Source organism: Bombina bombina, chromosome 1 (genome assembly GCF_027579735.1).
Source record: "Bombina bombina isolate aBomBom1 chromosome 1, aBomBom1.pri, whole genome shotgun sequence".
NCBI lineage: Eukaryota > Metazoa > Chordata > Amphibia > Anura > Bombinatoridae > Bombina > Bombina bombina.
In genome coordinates, this window is record NC_069499.1 from 1191435643 (window position 1) to 1191462479 (window position 26837).

Sequence of the window (26837 nt, forward strand, 5' to 3'; positions counted from 1 at the left end):
TCCTTTCTGCCTCATGTGTGGGTTATCCGATAATTTCAGGTTTTCGTTTTCTTCTTTGTGACTTTCTTCCACTTTGATCTTTGAGGTTTTGGACGAACTTGAGATGAGTCGAGCGGATGTGCTGCTGTTTCTCCAGTTGTGGTGTCTGGGGGTTCTAGGTCAAGAGATCTACATATATCAGGGATCTCTTCTACTGTCTTGATAGACAGCAGCCTTCCATTCCGCATCACTTGTAGTGCAAAAGGAAAGCCCCATCTGTATGGGATCTGATTTTTCCTCAGAAGTAGAGTAAGAGGTCGTAGTGTATTTCTTCGTTGTAGCGTTTTAACGCAGAGGTCCTGAAAAAATTGGATGATATTTCCCTGAAATTTGAAGGTGGGATTTTGTCTGGCTGCTAGAAGTATCTTCTCTCTGTCTGGGAACCGTAGCAATTTGATGATAACATCTCTTGGTGGCTGATCCGATCTGGGTTTGGGTCTGAGAGCCCTATGAGCTCTTTCTATTGGGTAGTCCGAATCATTGGGTGTTCCCAGAATAGCATGGAACATTTGTTGGAGATAAGTGTGGAGCTGTTCAGCCGTTATAGTTTCGGGTATCCCCTTAAGCCTGATATTGGATCTTCTGTTTCTATTTTCCATATCTTCTATTTTCTCTTCTAGTTCCGTTATTGTTTGTTGTTGTGTGGCTAATGTTTCCGAGACTGCCGCAACTTCCTCTCCCATCTCATCTGTGGTTGTTTCTAGGGAGTCTACCCGGCTTCCTAGTTCTGAGATCTCATTTTTAATCTCAGTGAGACTGCCAGTAATTGTCGCTTGAAAACTGTCCATTTTCTCCCACAGTTTTTCAAAATTGGATGTAATGTCCTGTTTAGAGACTAAGGACCCGAGATCTGCTCTAGTTACAGGTATCATATCATTGGAGTCTACTTCGTCTTCAGACTCCAGGTCTTCTTCTATTTCAGCTGTGGGGTGGTCTTGAATTTTAGTTGTTTTAGCCGTTTTGAAGAAGGTGTCCATTGATATGGATTTCGCCCCTTTATCACTTTTGGGGCCTTTTCTGGTAGACATGGTCAATTTCAAAACTAATGAAAGTGTATTGCTATATGGTTAAATATAGCAATGAGCTATAGAAAAATATAGAATCAGACTCCCCCTTCTCTTTTTCTCAGGTGTGGGCAAAAAGCAGATTATCTTCAGCTACCATACTATAATAAGGCTGTTTTATTAATCTCCTCTGAAATATATATAGAAATCCCCACTCTCTCCATGCAAATGGGGAATAGGCAGCCACGTTCCAAGCCTCTGCTTCCTATCCTGTTATACACCAATAAATTTAAATCCCAGCATTCATCCGCTTTTCTATCAAAATCTTCACTCCCTTTGTCGCAATCCCCCTCATTTCTAGTTAGAAAACATATTGATCAGTCTCTGTGGGACTCTGCAGAGTATGAGGGGCTTGCTGTGCTAATGGTAAGGAAAAAAAAGAAAAAGAAAAATCTTTACTCCTTCACATCATCAGATTTCTGGTAGGCCATCCAGCTGTATCACTCGGCCATTTAGCTATCTATTTCCATTTCTTTTTACCACTTAGCTGAGTCAGAGCATGTGATGACACTCCAAATCAAGATGTTTGAGTCTCTTCTACTGTCTCCTGTCCCCAGGGCATGTGTCCACACTGGACCAAGTCGGAGAGGGAAAGTGGGATATGACCTGCTGAACAAAGTCAGCAGGAAATGGAGGGGACAGAGACCAGCAACGTTTTGTTGCCTAGCTTTGTATTAGGGTATCCCAGCAAGTGTTGAATCCTGCCACAAGTTAGTCTCTTATGCGGTCAGCCCAGTGTTTTACAGCTAAGCCTACGCTGTCAGTAATGCAGTTCTGGCGTGTAGCGTTCAATTACACTTCTGTCCAGTAACTATGGGGCACTGCTTATGATTTTAGTGGACAGTGTCAATAGATATAGTTATTACATTCCCCTAGTGTGATTTTCCTTTTACCTGCTTAGGATGGCTGTATGGATTCTCCGGATTCACACTGTCATAAGTTGTTCCCTTGTTTGTGTTTCCAGCTACCGGGCCGCAATCAAGATGGCGCTTTTTCGCGCCACTAATCTCTTCTCTCTGCAGCGTTAATCCGCCGGCCGCTCTCTGCCTCAAACAGCACCGGGTATAATTGTCAGTGACAGTCGGGTGCGCAATCTGCTGCAGGGTCAGTCCTCTTCCTCCCCTTGAATGTTATGCGGTCACTGGCTTCGGGTGTAATAGACACCGCCGGAGCTGCCGTTAAGTTCTGTTTTCCTTAAGTATAGTGAGACGGCTCCGGAGCGGAGCCCCGACCCTCCGGAGTCGTATATCTCTTTCTGGCTTGCAGTCCCCAAACAGGCAATTAGGTTGTCAGCAAAGATCCGGTGAGGGATTAAACTGTCCGGGGCGTCAGGGCCTCAATGTCTCATACACAGCGTCTCTTTTTATATTTGCCGTTATCTGCTATTAGTGCCGATCAGGGCACCCCAGCATCTCACTTCAACAATCTCTTAAGAAATCCAGCCAAGTTAGGTAAAACTATATAATTTAGGTGGTTAATTTATTACTTGCACAGGAGCTTCTGCAAGATGCTGTTACTTCGTTCAGTAGCTAGCTCCGCCCTCCGCCTCTCTTTAATGGTTCTTTAAAGGGACATTAAACGTAGTAGCGTGGTTACTACTCACCATGCTATTATTTATCCTCCCGTGCCTACAGCAGTCTTTGAAATTGTTCTCTAATTTTACCTCCTTACAATTATCAGCTAGTGAAGCTCTGCATCTTCACACTGGGGGGCGCCATCTTGAAATTAAATTTATTATCTAACTTTTAAACTGAGCAAACAAATGCAAAAATGTTACAATACCACTCTATATTATGTGAGCTAAACTGAAGTACAAGGTAACAGCTGTCAAAAAGCAGCTATGTGGAAGTGCCCTGCTCCTATCACAAGATGTAGCAATACGAGAGATACAAGATGGCGGTGCCCAATATAAAATGCAGAGCTTTACCAGCTGGATTGCTGCAGGTGCAGGATGGCAAACAAAAACAAGGTAAATACTGTAATTGTACCCAGCAGTTTAATGTCGTTTTAAGCTACCACTATACTACTTACCAGCAACCACCCACAACAAATTAAAAAAAAAATCCTTAATCTTTGGGCTGGAACCTAAAGACACATTTTTCATGTTTTTGGCAATCAGTGCGCTAAGATAAAATATATTCATGACCTGATTTTGGATGGGATGCACCTCATACAGGGATACTATATATTCTTAGCATAGATATAATATTTTCTTTGAATGACTCAGAAGATTCTTTACAAATAAGAGTGGATACAGCTTAGGTAACACAAATTGTAGCTGCTCAGGCCAAGAGCTATTTTCCCACCCTCTAGATGAATTGTGCACCTTTCCCTTCCTAAAGGGATATGAAACCCAATCATTTTCTTTTGTGATTCAGGCAGAACATACCATTATAAAAAATGTTTTCAATTTACTTCTATTATCAAATTTGATTCATTCCCATGTTATTCTGTGTTGAAGAGAACCTAGGTCGGCATCTGGAGCACTACATGACAGGAAATAGTGCTGCCCTCTATTGCTCTTGCAAATGGATAACATTCTTACAGAACTGCTGGCTTATAGTGCACCAGAAATGGGCTCCTAAGCATGCGTCCTAGCTTTTCAATAAATGATACCAACAAAAAAAAACAATTGATAATAGAAATAAATTAGAAAATTGTTTAAAATTGCATCGGAATCGTGAAAGAAAAAAATTGGGTTATATATCCCTTTAATAATATGTTTTAGAGATAGCTATTTTATTTGTATTTATTATAGAACATATAGACTGCTATAACTGCACAAAAACCTTCACCATTTATTTTATTTAAAATTACTGTAATATTTTACAGGTTCTATGTATAAAACCATAGATTTAAAAAAACATAATTTTTTTATGCCCTACTTCAGTCTGTGTGCTTCCCCCCCCCACCACTGTAGCTCCTTATGGTGACCACCTGGTTTGCCTTATGAAAGCACTGACCCTTAGTGATTAACATAAGGCAATGCTATACAGTTTCTTGTCTAAGCTTTTTTTCTGTTATGCCATTTTGTGCCAAATTCTTGTTTAAATGCTAGGTGTATGGAAAGTTAGAAAGTTCCATGTACAGAACCAATATATTTCCGAAGTAAAGTGTTTCTTATAGATAGACAAACCCTGCTTCAGCTAACAGACCTTAATTCAGCTATCCTCAGACCTTGGTATCCTTTGTTATAGACAAGTGGATTCCAGATGTGTTGCTCAAAGTATATTTTCTGAATATCCTGGAGATGATTTCTTCATGCTCTTTTCTAATTAAATAGGTAAAAGATGCTGCAATAGAGATGTATGTGACTCTGCTTTTAGCTCTAAATGCTTTTATGCCTAAAGAGGCCAACATGATTATGTTCCAGACTTTTCCCGCTCCTCAACGCCTCAAGGGCATACAATCCAGTCCTGCCTCTCAGGGACCCTAGCAAGCACACCAGTGCACAGCACATTTTACTTTAAAGGGACATTAAACACTAAGGGCTAGATTACAAGTGGTACACTAATTTATTGCACTGTTGTAAAAGGGCAAATACGCCTGTTTATGGGCGTGTGCGATAAATAACCAGCCATTACCAGCGCTCATAAAATTAACCAAAGATCAGATCTCTGCTTAATTTTATAAATGTCCCCCAATTGGCCACAAAATACAGTGGTGTGTAGTTTATTAAAAAATAAAAATTGTAGCATTTTTTATTTTTTAATAAAAAAAACTGCAAGAAGCAGTTATGAAGGCTGAAAGTTGGCGGGTGTTAGAAAAAAAGCGGCACTGAAAAGTGCCTTTACACTGCAGTCTATGGGCACTGTGTGTTCTTAGTAAATATATATGTATATACACATATTAACACATAAATATATATCTATAAAGGCATATACACACTGTATATATTTATATTTGCTGCCTATCGCTGTGCGACTTACCCCCTTCGCTGCGCTAGTTGTCATGCCGTGTCTGATGGCATGAGAACAAGGCTCCATTGGGGCCTATGAAAGCGTGCTCTCGTGAGCGCAATGCTTCTGTGCAATGCGAACAGGAGGTTTGCATTGCACCTCACTTGTAATACCAGTGCACAATTGCATGCGCTGGTATTACTAAGTTGAGTGCAAATATAGCTGAAGTGATATTTTGCTCTCAACTTGTAATCTTGCCCTAAATAAATGCTAGTTAGAAAGATGCATTCAAAAAAAAGATTAGTCTGAGTATAACATGTAGGTTATTAGTTGTTTAAATAGTGACAAAATAAGTGTAATGTTTTAGTGTCTATAAAACAATGGGAGCTGCCATGTTGTAACTTAGGTTACTTTATCTGCTGCAGCCAATTAGGGACAGTTATAAATAGGTCACTAAAGTGTGCAGCTAATGGCGGTGTGGAATATAACAGTGTTCAGCAATTCCATTTCTAACTGGAATTAAAAAGCTCACAATTTCAGAATGGAATTACTGGGAAAGAAGACAAAATAAATAGTGAAAGTATATTGTAAAGTTTTTAAAATATACAATTTATCATTTTATATTACTATCTCAAAGTGTTTAATGTCCCTTTAAATAGAAATTCCAATGCATGAGTGTTAAACACATACACCTTTCACTCCCAAAAAAGAGCGCAGTCTGTGAAGAAAAAGAACTCCAAATGGTGCAATGTTGTATATAATATGCAATCTTTATTACCACCCAAATATGCCAAATACTCACAATATCTGGCGATTGAAACTTCACATAAAGGTATCTTTTTAAATTTTCATGTAACACCGAGTCCACATGCAGCAAACACACGCTTAAAGGGACAGTCTACACCAGAATTTTTATTGTTTTAAAAGATAGATAATCCCTTTATTACCCATTCCCCAGTTTTGCATAACCAACTCAGTTATAATAATATACTTTTAACCTCTGTGATTATCTTGTATCTAAGCCTCTGCAAACTGCCCCTTTATTTCAGTTCTTTTGATAGACTTGCAGTCTAGCCAATCAGTGCCTGCTCCCAGTGCGAGCACAGTGTTATCTATATGAAATACGTGAACTAACACCCTCTAGTGGTGAAAAACTGTTAAAATGCAATCTGAAAAGAGGTGGCCTTCAAGGTCTAAGAAATTAGCATATGAACCTCCTAGGTTAAGCTTTCAACTAAGAATACCAAGAGAACAAAGCAAAATTGATGATAAAAGTAAATTGAAAAATTGTTTAAAATTACATGCTCTATCTGAATCATGAAAGTTTATTTTGGCCTAGACTGTCCCTTTAAGAAACAGACCAGCGATGTACCCGGTCAGCGTGTGACGTCAACACCCGACAACAGCTGATTCAGTTCCAGCTAAGTTTGCATACACGGACTCACAGGATCACTGCCTCAACGCGTTTCTCTCCCCCTGCTGGGCGCTTTCTCAAGCAGATTAATGATCTCAACTTCACACTTCATTATTTATACCTAATCCAATGGCGCCAATAGTACAATTACAAACAACAACTCTTCTAATACTTGTTTTAAAATAAATCTGATTGTAAATACAATAAATCTATCTCTTCAAAAGTATTTTTGATAACATACTGACATCCAGCTTCCCTATCTAATTAGTCTCTTTATATTCTAGACCAGTGGTTCTCAACCAAAGTGACCTCAAGGCCCGGTAAATTTTAGCTGGACATGTCCAGGGCCCAGTAGTTTATATATATATATATATATATATATATATAGAGAGAGAGAGAGAGAGAAAGCAGCAGGGATTTGCCCTATCAGTAACTAAGCAGTTCAGTGGGGGCCCTGGAGTGTGGGGGTCCTGCTGAGGGTCTGCCGCTGTGAGGGCCATGGAGTGTGAGGTCTTGCCCTGGAGGTTGGGGGCCCTTTCTTTGGCCCTTAATGTTGGGGGTCCTGGCTCTGGAGGTTGATGGGCCTGTTGGGGTTAGGGCAGGGAGGCTACCATGTTCATTTGCATAAATTTGAATACATTTGGGTCAGTGTGAGACAGTTTTCCTGGGGCCTTGATTGGTCTCAGTCTGCCCCTTGTGTGCAGTGGGGTAAGAGTGTGCAGTGGGGGCATGACAGGTCAGGGCCCACCAGCAGGGCTATCACGGCCCGGTACTGGGCCACGGCCTGGCTGTTGAGAAACCAGGTTCTAGACCATCAAGATTATGTCTAAATTTGATTTATATCTAAAAACCTATTATTCTAAACTAAAATTCCCTAATCATAATATTAAACCCCCTGGATAAAAGTTTATATATCTATACATCAGTCAATATTGGTAAATATAAAAACCAAATACTATGCATCAATAAATACTAATAATTGATTTAAAATATAATAATAAAAAATCTTAAAACCAAATTCAAAATTTTTCTAGAAAATATATATTTAGTATTTATCTACACCTACACTATATGGTCATTATTAAAAATTATACATACATATAGTGAATAACAGAATAAGAGATAAAAGCATTTTCCAAACTCTTTTTCAAATTATGAAAGCTGCCACATCTAAATCAACATTTAGACCCTTAGGCGCGAGGGTCCCTAGTTTATATATCCAGAAGGTCTCTCTACACCTAAGGTCCAAAAGTCTATCACCACCTCTGGGATTAGATTTTACCATTTCAATACCCTTCACAGTCAGGCATTTAGGGTCACATGCATGTCTCTGGGAGTAATGAATCGGTACACTATGTTTTAAAATAGGTTTTTTTATATTATAAAAATGTTCACTGTATCTTTTGGATAGGCTTCTTTTTGTGCGACCTACGTACTTTAGTCTACAACTACACTCTAACAAATAGACTACATAAGTACTCTTACAGGTGATAAATTGTTTCACTCGAAATTCTTGCCCCGGTGTTGATCTAAAAACTGATCTCTCCTTATCAATACATTTACATATTGGACATCTTGCTTTATGACATCTATATGTACCTTTTAAACTTAAAAAAAATCATTAATATTACACTTAATTGGTTTAATTTCCTTCAACTTGCTAGGGGCAAGGAGATTCTTTAAATTAGTATTCTTCCTATATACAACATTCGGTCTTGTATCAAGCTCCTCTTTTAACAGAGGATCCCCTTTTAGGATTGGCCAATAATTGTGCAATATTTTCTTAACATTCGTAATACCTTCACCATATGTAGTAATAAATTTAACAGTCTGCCTTTCCTGTTTTCATAAATTATCTTTCTGTTTATTTAATAGAACATCCCTATCTAACTGGTTAACTCGATTCATAACATATGTGAGGTGTTCCTTATTGTGAGATTTACATATCAATTTTTCCTTCAAAACCTCTGCTTCAATATTATAATCACTCATTCTTGAACAATTTCTTTTAATCCTCACAAATTGACTTTTGGGAATATTTTTTACCCATTTCTTATAATGACCACTAGTAGCGTGTAATAAATTGTTACTATCAACTGATTCTTAGTAAATATTCTATTGTCTTCTACAAACACCAATAGATCAAGAAATTCCATTTTTTGTTTTTGAATATTATCAACAAATGTCACATTAAAACTATTGGTATTTATAAAATCAATAAAATTGGAAGCCTCCTTCTCTGATATAAAACGCTTATAAAAAATTAAATTATGTTTAAAAGGGCCATCCCTCCAAATGAACTCATCTTCAAAGAGATCCATAAATAAATTAACTACGATGGGGCAAATTTCATCCCCATCGCTGTGCCTGATGGTAGAAGTCCCTTTCAAACAAAAAATAATTATGTTTTAAAACAAATTTAATACAACATTCCAAAAACTTTATCTGATGATCTGGGAATATACAGTGGGGCAAAAAAGTATTTAGTCAGCCACCAATTGTGCAAGTTCTCCCACTTAAGAAGATTAGAGAGGCCTGTCATTTTCATCATAGGTATACCTCAACTATGAGAGACAAAATGTGGAAACAAATCCAGACAATCACATTGTCTGATTTAGAAAGAATTTATTTGCATATTATGGTGGAAAATAAGTATTTGGTCACCTACAAACAAGCAAGATTTATGGCTCTCACAGACTTGTATCTTCTTCTTTAAGAGGCTCCTCTGTTCTCCACTCATTACCTGTATTAATGGCACCTGTTTGAACTTGTTATCAGTATAAAAGACACCTGTCCACAACCTCAAACAGTCAAACTCCACTATGGTGAAGACCAAAGAGCTGTCGAAGGACACCAGAAACAAAATTGTAGACCTGCACCAGGCTGGGAAGACTGAATCTGCAATAGGCAAGCAGCTTGGTGTGAAGAAATCAACTGTGGGAGCAATAATTAGAAAATGGAAGACATACTAGACCGCTGATAATCTCCCTCAATCTGGGGCTCCACGCAAGATCTCACCCCGTGGGGTCAAAATGATCACAAGAACGGTGAGCAAACATCCCAGAACCACACGGGGGGACCTAGTGAATGACCTGCAGAGAGCTGGGACCAAAATAACAAAGGTTACCATCAGTAACACACTACGCCGCCAGGGACACAGATCCTGCAGTGCCAGACGTGTCCCCCTGCTTAAGCCAGTACATCTCCGGGCCTGTCTGAAGTATGCTAGAGAGCATTTGGATGATCCAAAAGCGGGTTGGGAGAATGTCATATGGTCAGATGAAACCAAAGTAGAACTGTTTGGTAGAAACACAACTCGTTGTGTTTGGAGGAGAGAGAATGCTGAGTTGCAATCAAAGAACACCATACCTGCTGTGAAGCATGGGGGTGGTAACTTCATGCTTTGGGGCTGTTTCTCTGCAAAGGGAACAGGACAACTGATCCGTGTACATGAAAGAATGAATGGGGCCATGTATCATGAGATTTTGAGTGCAAACCTCCTTCCATCAGCAAGGGCATTGAAGATGAAACATGGCTGGGTCTTTCAGCATGACAATGATCCCAAACACACCGCCCGGGCAACGAAGGAGTGGCTTCGTAAGAAGCATTTTAAGGTTCTGGAGTGGCCTAGCCAGTCTCCAGATCTCAACCCCATAGAAAACCTTTGGAGGGAGTTGAAAGTCTGTGTTGCCCAGCGACAGCCCCAAAACATCACTGCTCTAGAGGAGATCTGCATGCAGGAATGGGCCAACATACCAGCAACAGTGTGTGACAAACTTGTGAAGACTTACAGAAAACGTTTGACCTCTGTCATTGCCAACAAAGGATATATAACAAAGTATTGAGATGAACTTTTGATATTGACCAAATACTTATTTCTTTCATGTAATTAGCAAGAGTCCATGAGCTAGTGACGTATGGGATATACATTCCTACCAGGAGGGGCAAAGTTTCCCAAACCTTAAAATGCCTATAAATACACCCCTCACCACACCCACAATTCAGTTTTTACAAACTTTGCCTCCGATGGAGGTGGTGAAGTAAGTTTGTGCTAGATTCTACGTTGATATGCGCTCCGCAGCAAGTTGGAGCCCGGTTTTCCTCTCAGCGTGCAGTGAATGTCAGAGGGATGTGAGGAGAGTATTGCCTATTTGAATGCAGTGATCTCCTTCTACGGGGTCTATTTCATAGGTTCTCTGTTATCGGTCGTAGAGATTCATCTCTTACCTCCCTTTTCAGATCGACGATATACTCTTATATATACCATTACCTCTGCTGATTCTCGTTTCAGTACTGGTTTGGCTTTCTACAAACATGTAGATGAGTGTCCTGGGGTAAGTAAATCTTATTTTCTGTGACACTCTAAGCTATGGTTGGGCACTTTGTTTATAAAGTTCTAAATATATGTATTCAAACATTTATTTGCCTTGACTCAGAATGTTCAACTTTCCTTATTTTTCAGACAGTCAGTTTCATATTTGGGATAATGCATTTGAATTAATCATTTTTTCTTACCTTCAAAAATTTGACTCTTTTTTCCCTGTGGGCTGTTAGGCTCGCGGGGGCTGAAAATGCTTCATTTTATTGCGTCATTCTTGGCGCGGACTTTTTTGGCGCAAAAATTCTTTTCCGTTTCCGGCGTCATACGTGTCGCCGGAAGTTGCGTCATTTTTTGACGTTATTTTGCGCCAAAAATGTTGGCGTTCCGGATGTGGCGTCATTTTTGGCGCCAAAAGCATTTTAGGCGCCAAATAATGTGGGCGTCTGATTTGGCGCTAAAAAATATGGGCGTCGCTTTTGTCTCCACATTATTTTAGTCTCATTTTTTCATTGCTTCTGGTTGCTAGAAGCTTGTTCTTTGGCATTTTTTCCCATTCCTGAAACTGTCATTTAAGGAATTTGATCAATTTTGCTTTATATGTTGTTTTTTTGTCTTACATATTGCAAGATGTCTCACGTTGCATCTGAGTCAGAAGATACTACAGGAAAATCGCTGTCTAGTGCTGGAGCTACCAAGCTAAGTGTATCTGCTATAATTTTTGGTATCTGTTTCTCCAGCTGTTGTTTGTATTGCATGTCATGACAAACTTATTAATGCAGATAAAATTTCCTTTAGTACTGTTACATTACCTGTTGCTGTTCCGTCAACATCTAATTTTCAGAGTGTTCCTGATAAACATAAGAGATTTTATTTTTTTTTAAATCCATTAAGAAGGCTATGTCTGTTATTTCTCCTTCTAGTTTACATAAAAGTCTTTTAAAACTTCTCTTTTTTCAGATGAATTTTTAAATGAACATCATCATTCTGATACTGATAAATCTTTGTATTTGTTCAAGATGGAATTTATTCGTTCTTTATTTAAAGAAGTATTAATTGCATTAGAAATAGAGGATTCTGGTCCTCTTGATACTAAATCTAAACGTTTAAATAAGGTTTTTAAATCTCCTGTAGTTATTCCAGAAGTGTTTAATCTCCCTGATGCTATTTCTGAAGTAATTTCCAGGGAATGGAATAATTTGGGTAATTCTTTTACTCCTTCTAAACGTTTAAGCAATTATATCCTGTGCCATCTGACAGATTAGAGTTTTTTTGGGACAAAATCCCTAAGGTTATGGGGCTGTCTCTACTCCTGCTAAATGTACTACTATTCCTACGGCAGATAGTACTTTATTTAAGGGAAATTGAATCCTTTCTAAGAAAAGCTTACTTATGTTCAGGTAAGCTTCTTAGACCTGCTATATTTTTAGCGGATGTTGCTGCAGCTTCAACTTTTTGGTTAGAAGCTTTAGCGCAACAAGTAACAGATCATAATTTTATAGCATTATTATTATTCTATAACATGCTAATAATTTTATTGGTGATACCATCTTTTGATATCATTAGAGTTGATGTCAGGTATATGTCTCTAGCTATTTTAGCTAGAAAAGCTTTATGGATTAAACTTGGAATGCTGATATGTCCTCTAAGTCAACTTTGCTTTCCCTTTCATTATTTCAATTGTTTCTGGAAGGAAGGGAACTTTTTTACCAAAGGATAAAAAATCTAAGGTAAATTTAGGTCTAATAATCTTTTTTGTTCCTTTCCTCACAACAAGGAACAAAAGCCTGATCCTTCATCCTCAGGAGCGGTATCAGTTTGGAAACTATTTCCAGTTTGGAATATATCCAAGCCTTATAGAAATCTATAGCCAGCTCCTAAGTACCCATGAAGGTGCGGCCCTTATTCCAGCTCAGCTGGTATGGGGCAGATTACGTTTTCTTCAAAGAAATTTGGATCAATTCCGTTCTCAATCTCTGGTTTCAGAACATTGTTTCAGAAAGGTACAGAATTGGCTTCAGTTAAGGCCTCCTGCTAAGAGATTTTTTTCTTTCCCGTGTCCCAGTTAACACAGCAAAGGCTCAGCATTTCTGAAATGTGTTTCAGATCTAGAGTTGGTTGGAGTAATTATGACAGTTCCAGTTCTGGAACAGGGGCTGGGGTTTTATTTTATCTCTTCATTGTACCAAGAAGGTCAATTCCTTCAGACCAGTTCCGGATCTATCAATATTGAATCGTTATGTAAGGATACCAACATTCAAGATGGTTACTGTAGGACTATCCTGTTTTTTGTTTAGCAAGGGCATTATATGTCTACAATAGATTTACAGGATGTGTATCTGCATATTCCGATTCATCCAGATCACTTTTAGTGTCTGAGATTCTCTTTTTAGACAAGCATTACCAGTTTTTTTGGCTCTACCGTTTGGCCTAGCCTCAGTTCCAAGAATTTTTTTCAAAGGTTCTCGGTGCCCTTCTTTCTGTAATCAGAGAACAGGGTTTTGGTATTTCCTTATTTGGACGATATCTTGGTATTTGCTCAGTCTTCTCATTTTCGAAGAATCTCATACGTATCGACTTGTGTTGTTTCTTCAAGTTCATGGTTGGAGGTTCAATTTACTAATCAGTTCATTGATTCCTCAGACAAGGGTAACCTTTTTAGGTTTCTAGATAGATTCAGTGTCTATGACTCTGTCCTTGTCAGACAAGAGAAGTTTAACATTGATATCAGCTTGTCAAAACCTTCAGTCACAATCATTCCCTTTGGTAGCCTTATGCATGGAAATTTTAGGTCTTAGGACTGCCGCATCAGATGCGATCTCCTTTGCTCGTTTTCACATGCGACCTCTTCAGCTCTGTATGCTGAACCAATGGTGCAGGGATTACTCAAAGATATCTCAATTAATATCTTTAAACCGATTATACGACACTCTCTGACATGGTGGACAGATCACCATCGTTTAGTTCAGGGGGCTTCTTGTACTTCCGACCTGGACTATAATCTCAACAGATGCAAGTCTTACAGGTTGGGGAGCTGTGTGGGGGTATCTGACGGCACAAGGGGTTTGGGAATCTCAGGAGGTGAGATTTCCGATCAGTATTTTGGAACTCCGTGCAATTTTCAGAGCTTTTCAGTCTTGGCCTCTTCTGAAGAGAGAGTTGTTCATTTGTTTTCAGATAGACAATGTCACAACTGTGGCATACATCAATCATCAAGGAGGGACTCACAGTCCTCTGGTTATGAAAGAAGTATCTCGAATTTTGGTTTGGGCGGAATCCAGCTCCTGTCTAATCTCTGCGGTTCATATCCCAGGTATGGACAATTGGAAAGCGGATTATCTCAGTCGCCAAACGTTGCACCTGGGCGAATGGTCTCTTCACCCAGAGGTATTTCCTCAGATTGTTCAAATGTGGGAACTCCCAGAAATAGATCTGATGGCTTCTCATCTAAACAAGAAACTTCCCTGGTATCTGTCCGGATCCCGGGATCCTCGGGCGGAGGCAGTGGATGCATTATTTCTTCCTTACAAGTGTCATCCTGCCTATATCTTTCCGCCTCTAGTTCTTCTTCCAAGGGTATTCTCCAATATTCTAAAGGAATGCTCGTTTGTTCTGCTGGTAGCTCCAGCATGGCCTCACAGGTTTTGGTATGCGGATCTTGTCCGGATGGCCTCTTGCCAACCATGGACTCTTCCGTTAAGACCAGTCTTTCTGTCTCAAAACCTTAATTTTAAGGTATGGAGTTTGAACGCTTGATTCTTGGTCAAAGAGGTTTCTCTGACTCTGTGATTGATACTATGTGACAGGCTCGTGAATCTGTATCTAGAGAGATATATTATAGAGTCTGGAAGACTTATATTTCTTAGTGTCTTTCTCATCTTTTTTCTTGGCATTCTTTTTGAATACCGAGAATTTTACAGTTTCTTCAGGATGGTTTAGATAAAGGTTTGTCCGCAAGTTCCTTGAAAGACAAATCTCTGCTCTTTCTGTTCTTTTTCACAGAAGGTTTGCTAATCTTCCTGATATTTATTGTTTTGTACAACCTTTGGTTCGTATAAAACCTGTCATTAAGTCAATTTCTCTTCCTTGGAGTTTGAATTTGGTTCTGGGGGCTCTTCAAGCTCTTCCTTTTGAACCCATGCATTCTTTGGTCATTATATTACTTTCTTGGAAAGTTTTGTTTCTTTTGGCCATCTCTTCTGCCAGAAGAGTCTCTGAATTATCTACTCTTTTTTGTGAGTCTCCTTTTCTGATTTTGCATCAGGATAAGGCGGTGCTGCGAACTTCTTTTGAATTTTTTACCTAAGGTTGTGAATTCTAACAACATTAGTAGAGAAATTGTGGTTCCTTCATTATGTCCTGATCCTATGAATTCTAAGGAGAAATCATTGCATTCTTTGGATGCTGTTAGAGCTTTGTAATATTATGTTGAAGCTACTAAGTCTTTCCGAAAGACTTCTAGTCTATTTGTCATCTTTTCCGGTTCTAGAAAAGGCCAGAAAGCTTCTGCCATTTCTTTGGCATCTTGGTTGAAATCTTTATTTCATCATGCCTATGTTGAGTCGGGTAACACTCCGCCTCAAAGGATTACAGCTCATTCTACTAGGTCAGTTTCTACTTCCTGGGCGTTTAGGAATGAAGCTTCGGTTGATCAGATTTGCAAAGCAGCAACTTGGTCCTCTTTGCATAATTTTACTAAATTCTACCATTTTGTTGTGTTTTCTTCTTTTGAAGCAGTTTTTGGTAGAAACGTACTTCAGGCAGTGTTTTCAGTTTGAATCTTCTGCTTATGTTTTTTCATTAAAATTTTATTCTGGGTGTGGATTATTTTCAGCAGGAATTGGCTGTCTTTATTTTATCCCTCCCTCTCTAGTGACTCTTGCGTGGAAAGATCCACATCTTGGGTAATCATTATCCCATACGTCACTAGCTCATGGACTCTTGCTAATTACATGAAAGAAAACATAATTTATGTAAGAACTTACCTGATAAATTCATTTCTTTCATATTAGCAAGAGTCCATGAGGCCCGCCCTTTTTTGTGGTGGTTTTGATTTTTTTGTATAAAGCACAATTATTCCAATTCCTTATTTTATATGCTTTCGCACTTTTTTCTTATCACCCCACTTCTTGGCTATTCGTTAAACTGAATTGTGGGTGTGGTGAGGGGTGTATTTATAGGCATTTTAAGGTTTGGGAAACTTTGCCCCTCCTGGTAGGAATGTATATCCCATACGTCACTAGCTCATGGACTCTTGCTAATATGAAAGAAATGAATTTATCAGGTAAGTTCTTACATAAATTATGTTTTTCCACCATCATTTGCAAATAAATTCTTTCCAAATTAGACAATGTGATTGTCTGGATTTGTTTCCACATTTTGTCTCTCGTAGTTGAGGTATACCTATGATGAAAATTACAGGCCTCTCTCATCTTCTTAAGTGGGAGAACTTGCACAATTGGTGGCTGACTAAATACTTTTTTGCCCCACTGTACCTTTCTTCTTCAAAGAATGCCTTTATTCCAAGGAAGTGTTGAATGATAGTGTACAATGAGGTAACATCACAAGTGATGAACCTCATCTCACTATTCCATTCAACACTTTTAAGTTCTTGTATTAAATGTACCCCATCCCTAAGATAAGATTCAAGTTGGATAACAAGTGGTTTCAAAAAATAATCAATGTAACTCGATAGATTGGCTGTCAATGAATCTATACCCGATACAAACACATACACCTAGATTTATAGTTCTGCGTTAGCCGTCAAAAGCAGCGTTAAGGGGTCCTAACGCTGCTTTTTACCGCCCGCTGGTATTTAGAGTCAGACAGGAAAGGGTCTACCGCTCACTTCCCTACCGCGATTCCAGGCTACCGCAGATCCCCTTACGCCAATTGCGTATCCTATCTTTTCAATGGGATCTGCCTAATGCCGGTATTTGGAGTCTTGGTAGAAGTGAGCGGTAGACCCTCTACCGACAAGACTCCTAACGACAAAAAAAGTCAGTAGTTAAGAGCTTTATGGGCTAACGCGTGACTATAAAGCTCTTAAATACTGTGCTCTAAAGTACACCAACACCCATAAACTACCTATGTACCCCTAAACCGAGGCCCACCCACATCGCCGCCGCTCTAAAAAATTTTTTTAACCCCTAATCTGCCGACCGGACCCCGCCGCCACCTACATTATACCTATGAAGCCCTAATCTGCTGCCCCTAACATCGCCGACACCTATATTTTATTTATTAACCCCTAATCTGCCCCCCCAATGTTGCCGCTACCTTACCTACACTTTTTATTAACCCCTAATCTGCCGACCGGACCTCGCCGCCACTATAATAAATGTATTAACCCCTAAACCGCCGCACTCCCGCCTCGCAAACACTATAATAAATAGTATTAACCCCTAATGTGCCCTCCCTAACATCGCCGCCACCTACCTACAATTATTAACCCCTAATCTCCCGCCCGCAACGTCGCCGCTACTATAATAAATTTATTAACCCCTAAACCTAAGTCTAACCCTAACACCCCCCTAAGTTAAATATAATTTAAATGAAACGAAATAATATTCCTATTAATAACTAAATTATTCCTATTTAAAACTTAATACTTACCTATAAAATAAACCCTAATATAGCTACAATATAAATAATAATTACATTGTAGCTATTTTAGCATTTATATTTATTTTACAGGCAACTTTGTATTTATTTTAACTAGGTACAATAGCTATTAAATAGTTAATAACTATTTAATAGCTACCTAGTTAAAATAAATACAAAATCACCTGTAAAATAAATCCTAACCTAAGTTACGATTAAACCTAACACTACACTATCATTAAATTAATTAAATAAATTACCTACAATTACCTAAAATAAAATACAATAAAATAAACTATTCTATAATACAAAAAACAAACAAACACTAAATTACAAAAAATAAAAAAGAATTACAAGCAGTTTAAACTAATTACACCTAATCTAAGCCCCCTAATAAAATAAAAAAGCCCCCCAAAATAATAAAATCCCTACCCTATTCTAAAATACAAAAGTAATCAGCTCTTTTACCAGCCCTTAAAAGGGCTTTTTGCGGGGCATTGCCCCAAAGTAATCAGCTCTTTTACCTGAAAATAAAAATACAATACCCCCCCAACATTACAACCCACAACCCACATACCCCTACTCTAACCCACCCAAACCCCCCTTAAATAAACCTATCGCTAACCCCCTGAAGATCATCCTACCTTGAGTCGTCTTCACTCAGCCGAGCCGAATTCTTCATCCAAGGTGCGCAGAGGAGGTCCTTCATACGGTAGAAGTGTTCATCCAAGCGGGGCAAGAAGAGGTCCTCCATCCGGTAGAAGTGTTCATCCAGACGGCGTCTTCAATCTTCATCCATGCGGAGCGGAGCCATCTTCAAAGGAGCCGACGCGGAGCCATCCTCTTCAACTGACGGACTAACGACGAATGAAGGTTCCTTTAAGGGACAGCCAATAGAATGCGAGTTCAATACGATTGGCTGATCGGAACAGCCAATAGAATGCAAGTTCAATACGATTGGCTGATTGGATCAGCCAATCGGATTGAACTTCAATCTGATTGGCTGATTGCATCAGCCAATCAGATTTTTTCTACCTTAATTCCGATTGGCTGATAGAATTCTATCAGCCAATCGGAATTGAAGGGATGCCATCTTGGATGACGTCCCTTAAAGGAACCTTCATTCGTCGTTAGTCCGTCGGTTGAAGAGGATGGCTCCGCGTCGGCTCCTTTGAAGATGGCTCTGCTCCGGATGGATGAAGATTGAAGACGCCGCCTGGATGAACACTTCTACTGGATGGAGGACCTCTTCTTGCCCAGCTTGGATGAAGACTTCTACCGGATGAAGGACCTCCTCTGCGCACCTTGGTGTTAGGTTTAATTGTAACTTAGGTTAGGATTTATTTTACAGGTGATTTTGTATTTATTTTAACTAGGTAGCTATTAAATAGTTATTAACTATTTAATAGCTATTGTACCTAGTTAAAATAAATACAAAGTTGCCTGTAAAATAAATATAAATCCTAAAATAGCTACAATGTAATTATTAGTTACAGTGGGGCAAAAAGTATTTAGTCAGCCACCAATTGTGCAAGTACTCCCACTTATGAAGATGAGAGAGGCCTGTAATTTTCATCATAGGTATACCTCAACTATGAGAGACAAAATGTGGAAACAAATCCAGACAATCACATTGTCTGATTTGGAAAGAATTTATTTGCAAATTATGGTGGAAAATAAGTATTTGGTCACCTACAAACAAGCAAGATTTCTGGCTCTCACAGACCTGTATCTTCTTCTTTAAGAGGCTCCTCTGTCCTCCACTCATTACATGTATTAATGGCACTTGTTTGAACTTATTATCAGTATAAAAGACACCTGTCCACAACCTCAAACAGTCACACTCCAAACTCCACTATGGTGAAGACCAAAGAGCTGTCGAAGGACACCAGAAACAAAATTGTAGACCTGCACCAGGCTGGGAAGACTGAATCTGCAATAGGCAAGCAGCTTGGTGTGAAGAAATCAACTGTGGGAGCAATAATTAGAAAATGGAAGACATAAAAGACCACTGATAATCTCCCTCGATCTGGGGCTCCACGCAAGATCTCACCCCGTGGGGTCAAAATGATCACAAGAACGGTGAGCAAACATACCAGAACCACACGGGGGGACCTAGTGAATGACCTGCAGAGAGATGGGACCAACGTAACAAAGGCTACCATCCGTAACACACTACGCCGCCAGGGACTTAGATCCTGCAGTGCCAGAGGTGACCCCCTGCTTAAGCCAGTACATGTCCGGGCCCGTCTGAAGTATGCTAGAGAGCATTTGGATGATCCAGAAGCGGATTGGGAGAATGTCATATGGTCAGATGAAACCAAAGTAGAACTGGTAGAAACACAACTTGTCGTGTTTGGAGGAGAGAGAACACCATACCTACTGTGAAGCATGGGGGTGGCAACATCATGCTTTGGGGCTGTTTCTCTGCAAAGGGAACAGGACGACTGATCCGTGTACATGAAAGAATGAATGGGGCCATGTATCGTGAGATTTTGAGTGCAAACCTCCTTCCATCAGCAAGGGCATTGAAGATGAAACGTGGCTGGGTCTTTCAGCATGACAATGATCCTAAACACACCGCCCGGGCAATGAAGGAGTGGCTTCGTAAGAAGCATTTCAAGGTCCTGGAGTGGCCTAGCCAGTCTCCAGATCTCAACCCCATAGAAAACCTTTGGAGGGAGTTGAAAGTCCGTGTTGCCCAGTGACAGCCCCAAAACATCACTGCTCTAGAGGAGATCTGCATGCAGGAATGGGCCAACATACCAGCAACAGTGTGTGACAACCTTGTGAAGACTTAAAGAAAACGTTTGACCTCTGTCATTGCCAACAAAGGATATATAACAAAGTATTGAGATGAACTTTTGATATTGACCAAATACTTATTTTCCACCATAATTTGCAAATAAATTCTTTGCAAATCAGACAATGTGATTGTCTGGATTTGTTTCCACATTTTGTCTCTCATAGTTGAGGTATACCTATGATGAAAATTACAGGCCTCTCTCATCTTCTTAAGTGGGAGAACTTGCACAATTGGTGGCTGACTAAATACTTTTTCCCCCCACTGTATATTGTAGCTATATTAGGGTTTATTTGATAGGTAAGTATTTAGTTTTAAATAGGATTAATTTAGTTATTAATAGGAATATTATTTAGTTTCATTTAAATTATATTTAATTTACGGGGGTGTTAGGGTTAGGGTTAGGGGTTAATAAATTTATTAAAGTAGCGGCGATGTTGCGGGCGGGACATTAGGGGTTAATAATTGTAGGTAGGTGGCGGCGATGTTAGGGAGGGCAGATTAGGGGTTAATACTATTTATTATAGTGTTTGCGAGGCGGGAGTGCGGCGGTTTAGGGGTTAATACATTTATTATAGTGGCGGTGAGGTCCGGTCGGCAGATTAGGGGTTAATAAGTGTAGGTAAGGTAGCGGCGACGTTGGAAGGGGGCAGATTAGGGGTTAATATAATTTAGGGGTCGGTGGTGTTATGGGCAGCAGATTAAGGGTTCATAGGGATAATGTAGGTTGCGGCGGTGTCCGGAGCGGCAGATTAGGGGTTAATAGTATAATGCAGGTGTCAGCGATAGCGGGGGCGGCAGATTAGGGGTTAATAAGTGTAAGGTTAGGGGTGTTTATACTCGGGGTTCATGTTAGGGTGTTAGGTGTAGACTTAGAGAGTGTTTCCCCATAGGAAACAATGGGGCTGCGTTAGGAGCTGAACGCTGATTTTTTTGCAGGTGTTAGGTTTTTTTTCAGACCAAAATGCCCCATTGTTTCCTATGGGGATATCGTGCACGAGCACGTTTTCCCAGCTTACCGCTACCGTAAGCAACGCTGGTATTGAGGGTTGAAGTGGAGCTAAATTAGGCTGAACGCACCCTTTTTTGAGCCTAACGCAGCCCCTCAGACAACTCTAAATACCAGCGTTGTTGGAAGGGTGCGTTGGGAAAAAAAGCAGCGTTAGCTACGCGGGTTTTTACCGACAAAACTCTAAATCTAGTGGATAGTTTGGAAGTTGCAAGCATTGAAACAGCCTGTAATTGGCCGCTATGTGTAACTGTCACTTCTGATTACATGCTCTAACTGTGAGCACATGACAACCCATTCTTGTCATGCTGGGGGTGGGGTTACCAATCTGATGCTTTTGTCAGTGATCCCCCTTACTTCAAGCCATGATCTGTGGTGCTATAGTAAGCGGCACTCCAGGGTTTGTCAATCTCCATTGTTTGGCTTCAGCAGGGGGAGGGATATGTGGCAATGTTGGCATTGTAAAGCATGATATGTGCTCCTTCAGTTTTTCTGAATTAAATTACTGGAAACGGAGGCAAAATAAATAATGAAAGTATATTGCAAAGTTATGTTACAATTCATAATTAAGCATTTTATATTACAGTCTCAAAGTTTTTAAAGTACCTTTAAAGGGACATTATACACTTATTTTTTTCTTTGCATAAATGTTTTGTAGATTATCTATTTATATAGCCCATAAAGTTTTTTTTAAAAAAAAGAAAACATTGCTCTGATTTTCAGACTCCTAACCAAGCCCCAAAGTTTTAGGAGAATACCGACAGATACCTACTCCAGCTTGCTCCTGTTTGTGTAAAGGGTCTTTTCATATGCAAAAGAAGGGGCAGGGGGGAGTGTCTTATTTCACACTTGCAGTGGGCTTTCCAGCTACCTTTTCAACAGAGCTAAACTGAGAGCTTCTAAGTAAGTTTTTAAACAGTTTTATACTGGATTTTTATATCAGTATCTGTGCATCTTAGTCTTTATAGTAGGGTCTATTACATGCAGTTATATGAAAATTCATGTATATGAATTCATGTATATTGTCCCTTTAAGTCCATGGTTAAGTCCATGGTTGTACTATATGAGTTTATTGTAGTTATTTATTTTTCTACCATATAACTCGTATTTCATATTATTCTAGTTTATTTGTTATTGCTGCTTGGGCTGTTTTTTTTTTAGTAACAAAATGTAGCATTTTAATAATGCATAATGTGGTTATGCTTAAGCATTATGTTGGATCAGTGTATTAATTGGTGATTCTCAGGACTCTCCTCATTTCAACATTTATCTGTAGTCTACATTGTCTATCTCCTTTTAAATAATCACTTTCTCTTTTATTTTCTGTTCCATCTCTGCGCTTTATTACTCTTACCTTCCAATTTCAGTTTTCTCCCAGCCTCTATTTTACACTTTCGTCCTTTTCTCTTTTATTGCTGGATCCTTTACTCCTATGTGGAATCTATCTAGCCACATATGTTGCACCTTAAGTAATTTTCTAACTCAGTCTTTTCTCTAGACTTGTAAAGTAGTAGTCAGGAGTGTTTATTGATTGATAGCTGCCATCACTGTTGAAACTGGCTGATGACATTTTCTTTTTCTCTCTTCCTGTGCAGAGGTCCACATCAAAGTCCAGGTCTATGAGAATGGAGACTTATCTCCCTTGGTTTCGGCCACAGTGGACATATTTGGAAACCAGAGCAGCTTGGCCTCAGGGGTCACTGATCAGGATGGAGTAGCCATGTTGGGCATCAGCTATCGACTGGGAACTTGGGTACTAGTAACTGCAACCAAGAGAGGATATGTCACCAACTCTGTGCCTTGGCGGGTTGACAGATTGCCACGTAAGGAATAGTGTACAGCAGGCATAAAGCTGGGATTAGTGTTTATATGTGTGTATATATATATATATATATATATATATGTATATATATATATATGTGTGTGTATATATATTTATATATATATATATATATATACAGTATATATATGTATGTATATATATATTTATGTGTGTGTGTATATATATATATACAGTATATATATATGTATGTGTGTGTGTATATATATATATATATATATATATATGTATGTGTGTATATATATATATATATATATATATATATATATATATATATATATATATATATTAGGGCTGGGCGATATGGGCAAAATAAAATTTCGATTTTTTGGGGAAAAAAAACAGCGATTGTGATTTATTCACAATTTTCTTATAAATGACTATAACACCTTCATTTTGCATTAAAAAGTTTATTTAACACTACAGAATCTTAATGTACATGTTTCTCAATGTCCAATACACTCTTGGAGCAATCTGACTTGCATTGATTGCAGAGGCTGAGCTTACAATAGAAAAATATTACTTGCTTTGCAGCAGCTGCAGCATCCATCCATAAATAATGACTAAATAACAATTTTATTAAACCAAAATTACTTTCGCATCTAAAGGGGAGTAGAGTCCACGGCTTCATTTATTACTTGTGGGAATTAAAGGGCCACTAAACCCAAAATCTTTCTTTCATGATTCAGATAGAGAACAGAAATTTAAACAACATTACAATTTACTTCTATTATTTATTTTGCTAAATTTTTTAGATATCCTTAGTTAAAGAAAAAGCAATGCACATGGTGAGCCAATCAAACGAGGCTTCTATGTGCAGCAACCAATCAGCAGCTCCTGAGCATATCTAGATATGCTTTTCAGCAAAGAATATCAAGAGAATAAAACAAATTAGATAATATAAGTAAATTAGAAAGATGTTTAAAATTGCATTCTCTTTCTAAATCATGAAAAAGTGTGGGTGTCATGTCCCTTTAAGAACCTGGCCACCAGGAGGAGGCAAAGACACCCCAGCCAAAGGCTTAAATACCTCCCCCACTTCCCTCATTCCCCAGTCATTCTTTGCCTTTCGTCACAGGAGGATGGCAGAGGAGTGCCAGAGTTTTGGAGTAGTCTCTTATGGAGGGCAGTACTCTTCGCAGTGGGAGTGGAGTTTTAAGTAGTCCTGTCAGCCTCTCAGTGAGAGCCTGGGCGAAAGTTAGAGTCCGGAGATGCAGGGAGAGTCTTTCTGCGAAACCATCCCGACTCATATTAACAACTCCATAAGCAATCAGTGTTGACGAGTTTCGCTGCCTGCTTTCTTCACTCAAGTCGAGGATACTAATCTGTCACACTTGAAGGGCCGTGTTCCTGTTCCACGGCGTAGATTCTAGTAAGATTGTTTCATTTTTTATTAATAATGATAACATAGAAGACAGGGTCACAGTGTGGCGCCTTTTTATCTTTACAGATTCAAGGGTTAATATTCCTGGAAGGGGGATTATTGAACAGGGGGGTGGTTTATACATGATATTGTTCATTGTGTCATTGCTGCGTTATGTGTGAGATGAGGCTCTGACAATGTGTGGAACTTTCAGGTTACTTGCGGAAGCTTTGCGCGGCCATTTTTTGGCACATTTTTCCCTAGTGCAAGGGCGGTCCTGCCAGGCATTCCATGTGACTGGGTGTGGCTATCTATCCTTCCTGTTGATCTGTGGCGCAGGAGACGTAGCGGTTTCTGTAGTCCGGGTCCTAGGAGGTGGTGAGTGCCCCGTCCATTGGTGGTATAAAGGTGCCTTTTTAAGAAATAAAGTTAGTCTAACCAAACACACAAGCGATGGAGGACTCTGATGCATTGGAAGCTCTCCTTCCTTAATAAAGTCTCATTCCTGTGTTTATTGTGAGGAGGTTCTGGTAGATCAGCCTGCTCAACTATGTTCCACATGCCTCAATAAAGTTACAACATCTAAATGTAAACGGATGTCTAGTACTACTGAGCCGTCCACCTCTGAGGGTTCTTCGTCCCGGGAGGTGTGTTCCCTACATTCATCTCCGATTGCACATGCAGCGCCCCGGGGTCCAACTATTACTCCTTTGGGAGAGTTGGCCGTCAGACTTTGCGGACCAATTGGAATTGGCGGTTTCGAAAGTGATCCATGCCTTACCACGTTCTGCTATGCGCAAGCGTAGGGTTTATCACAGTGGCCCGGCCCAGGGTTTGTCCTCGCCGATGGGAGAACCAGAGGCTCTATACGATGACGAGGCCCACTCTGACTCTTAAGAGGAGGCCCCTTCTGGGTCGAAGTCCGTGTCATCTAAACCTCCAGCGGCGGAAGAACCTGGTTTTAGGTTTAGGATGGAGAATTTGCGCTTTGTGCTACGGCAGGGGCTTGCTACTCTGGAGGTTCCGGAGCCTAAGAGACCGGAGGAACCTGCGATTTCTAAGCTTGAAAAGGTATATGAGGACAGGGTAGTACCTCAGTCTTTCTCAGTTCCTGTTAAGAGGTGCTGAGGTGTCGAGCTGTGGGGGGCCATCCCTAAGGTGGATGGGGCTATCTTTATGCTTGCGAAGCGGATGACTATTCCCCTCGAGGATAGTTTGTCATTTAAAGAGCCCATGGATAAGAAGCTGGAAAACATGTTGAGAAAGATGTATCAGCACACAGGGTTTGTTTTTCAGCCAGCACCGTTGCGGCGGTCGCTGGAGCTGCGACATATTGGTGTGAATACCTGTGTGAAATGGTCGAGGGGGAGACATCCATCGACGAGATACAGGAGAAGATTAAGGCACTGAAGATCGCGAATTCTTTCATCTGTGATGCCAATATTCAAATCATTCGCCTGAATGCTAAGGTGTCAGGTTATTCTGTTTTAGTGCGCTGGGCTCTGTGGCTAAAATCTTGGTCTGTGGACATGACCTCTAAGACGAGGCTGTTGTCCCTGCCTTTTCAAGGAAAGATCCTGTTCGGTCCAGGATTGGATTTGATTATATCCACGGTTACGGGAGGCAAGGGAGCCTTACCGCAGGATAAGAGGGCTAAGCCTAAAGGATCTACTTTTCGTCCCTTTCATGCAGACAAGGCCCAGCGCCAGCAACCCGCCGCAAAAGCGGACCTGTCCAAGGGATCTTAGAAGCCGGGTCAATCTTGGAACAAGTCTAAGCAGAGTAAGAAGCCCACCAAGACGAAATCGTCATGAAGGGGCAGCCTCCGACCGGTCTACGGATCACATAGGGGGCAGATTATCTCTATTTTCAGACTCATGGTTGGAGGACGTTCAGGACCATTGGATTCTAGAAGTGGTCTCCCAAGGTTACAGGATAGGGTTCAGATCCCATCCGTCCGAGGGCAGATTTCTCCTGTCAAACCTGTCTTCAAGACCGGAGAAGAGAGAGGCCTTTCTAGAGTGTGTGAGAGATCTCGCCTCTCTCTGGGTTATCGTACCCCTAGCAGAAAGGGGTATAGGGTACTATTCCAACCTTTTTGTGGTTCCAAAGAAGGAGGGCACGTTCCACCCGATTCTGGACCTAAAGTGTTTAAACAGGTTTCTGAGTGTTCCATCGTTCAAAATTGAAACAATCAGATCTATTCTGCCCCTAGTTCAAGAGGGACAGTTCATGACAACTGTAGACTTGAAGGACGCTTTCCTTCATGTGCCAATTCACAGGGACCACTTCAGGTTCCTAAGATTTGCATTTCTGGACCAACACTTTCAGTTTGTGGCCCTTCCTTTTGGTCTGGCGATGGCCCAGAGGGTCTTCATGAAGGTTCTGGGGGCGCTGCTTGCAGTGGCCAGATCCAGGGGCATTGCGGTGGTGCCTTACCTGGACGACATCCTAGTTCAGGCGCTGTTGCTCGGCTTCGCAGAGG

The 26837-nt window shown here is 40.1% G+C and overlaps 1 protein-coding gene across 1 annotated transcript in view; it reads left to right on the forward strand.

Annotated features, from left to right (window-relative positions):
• Positions 1–26837, forward strand: part of FAM171A2 (family with sequence similarity 171 member A2) — a 152802-nt gene that overhangs the window by 28739 nt on the left and 97226 nt on the right. Inside the window, exon 2 of the mRNA XM_053699979.1 lies at positions 22745–22972. Coding sequence (XP_053555954.1) covers positions 22745–22972 — 228 coding nt within the window. The remainder of the gene's footprint in view (positions 1–22744; positions 22973–26837) is intronic.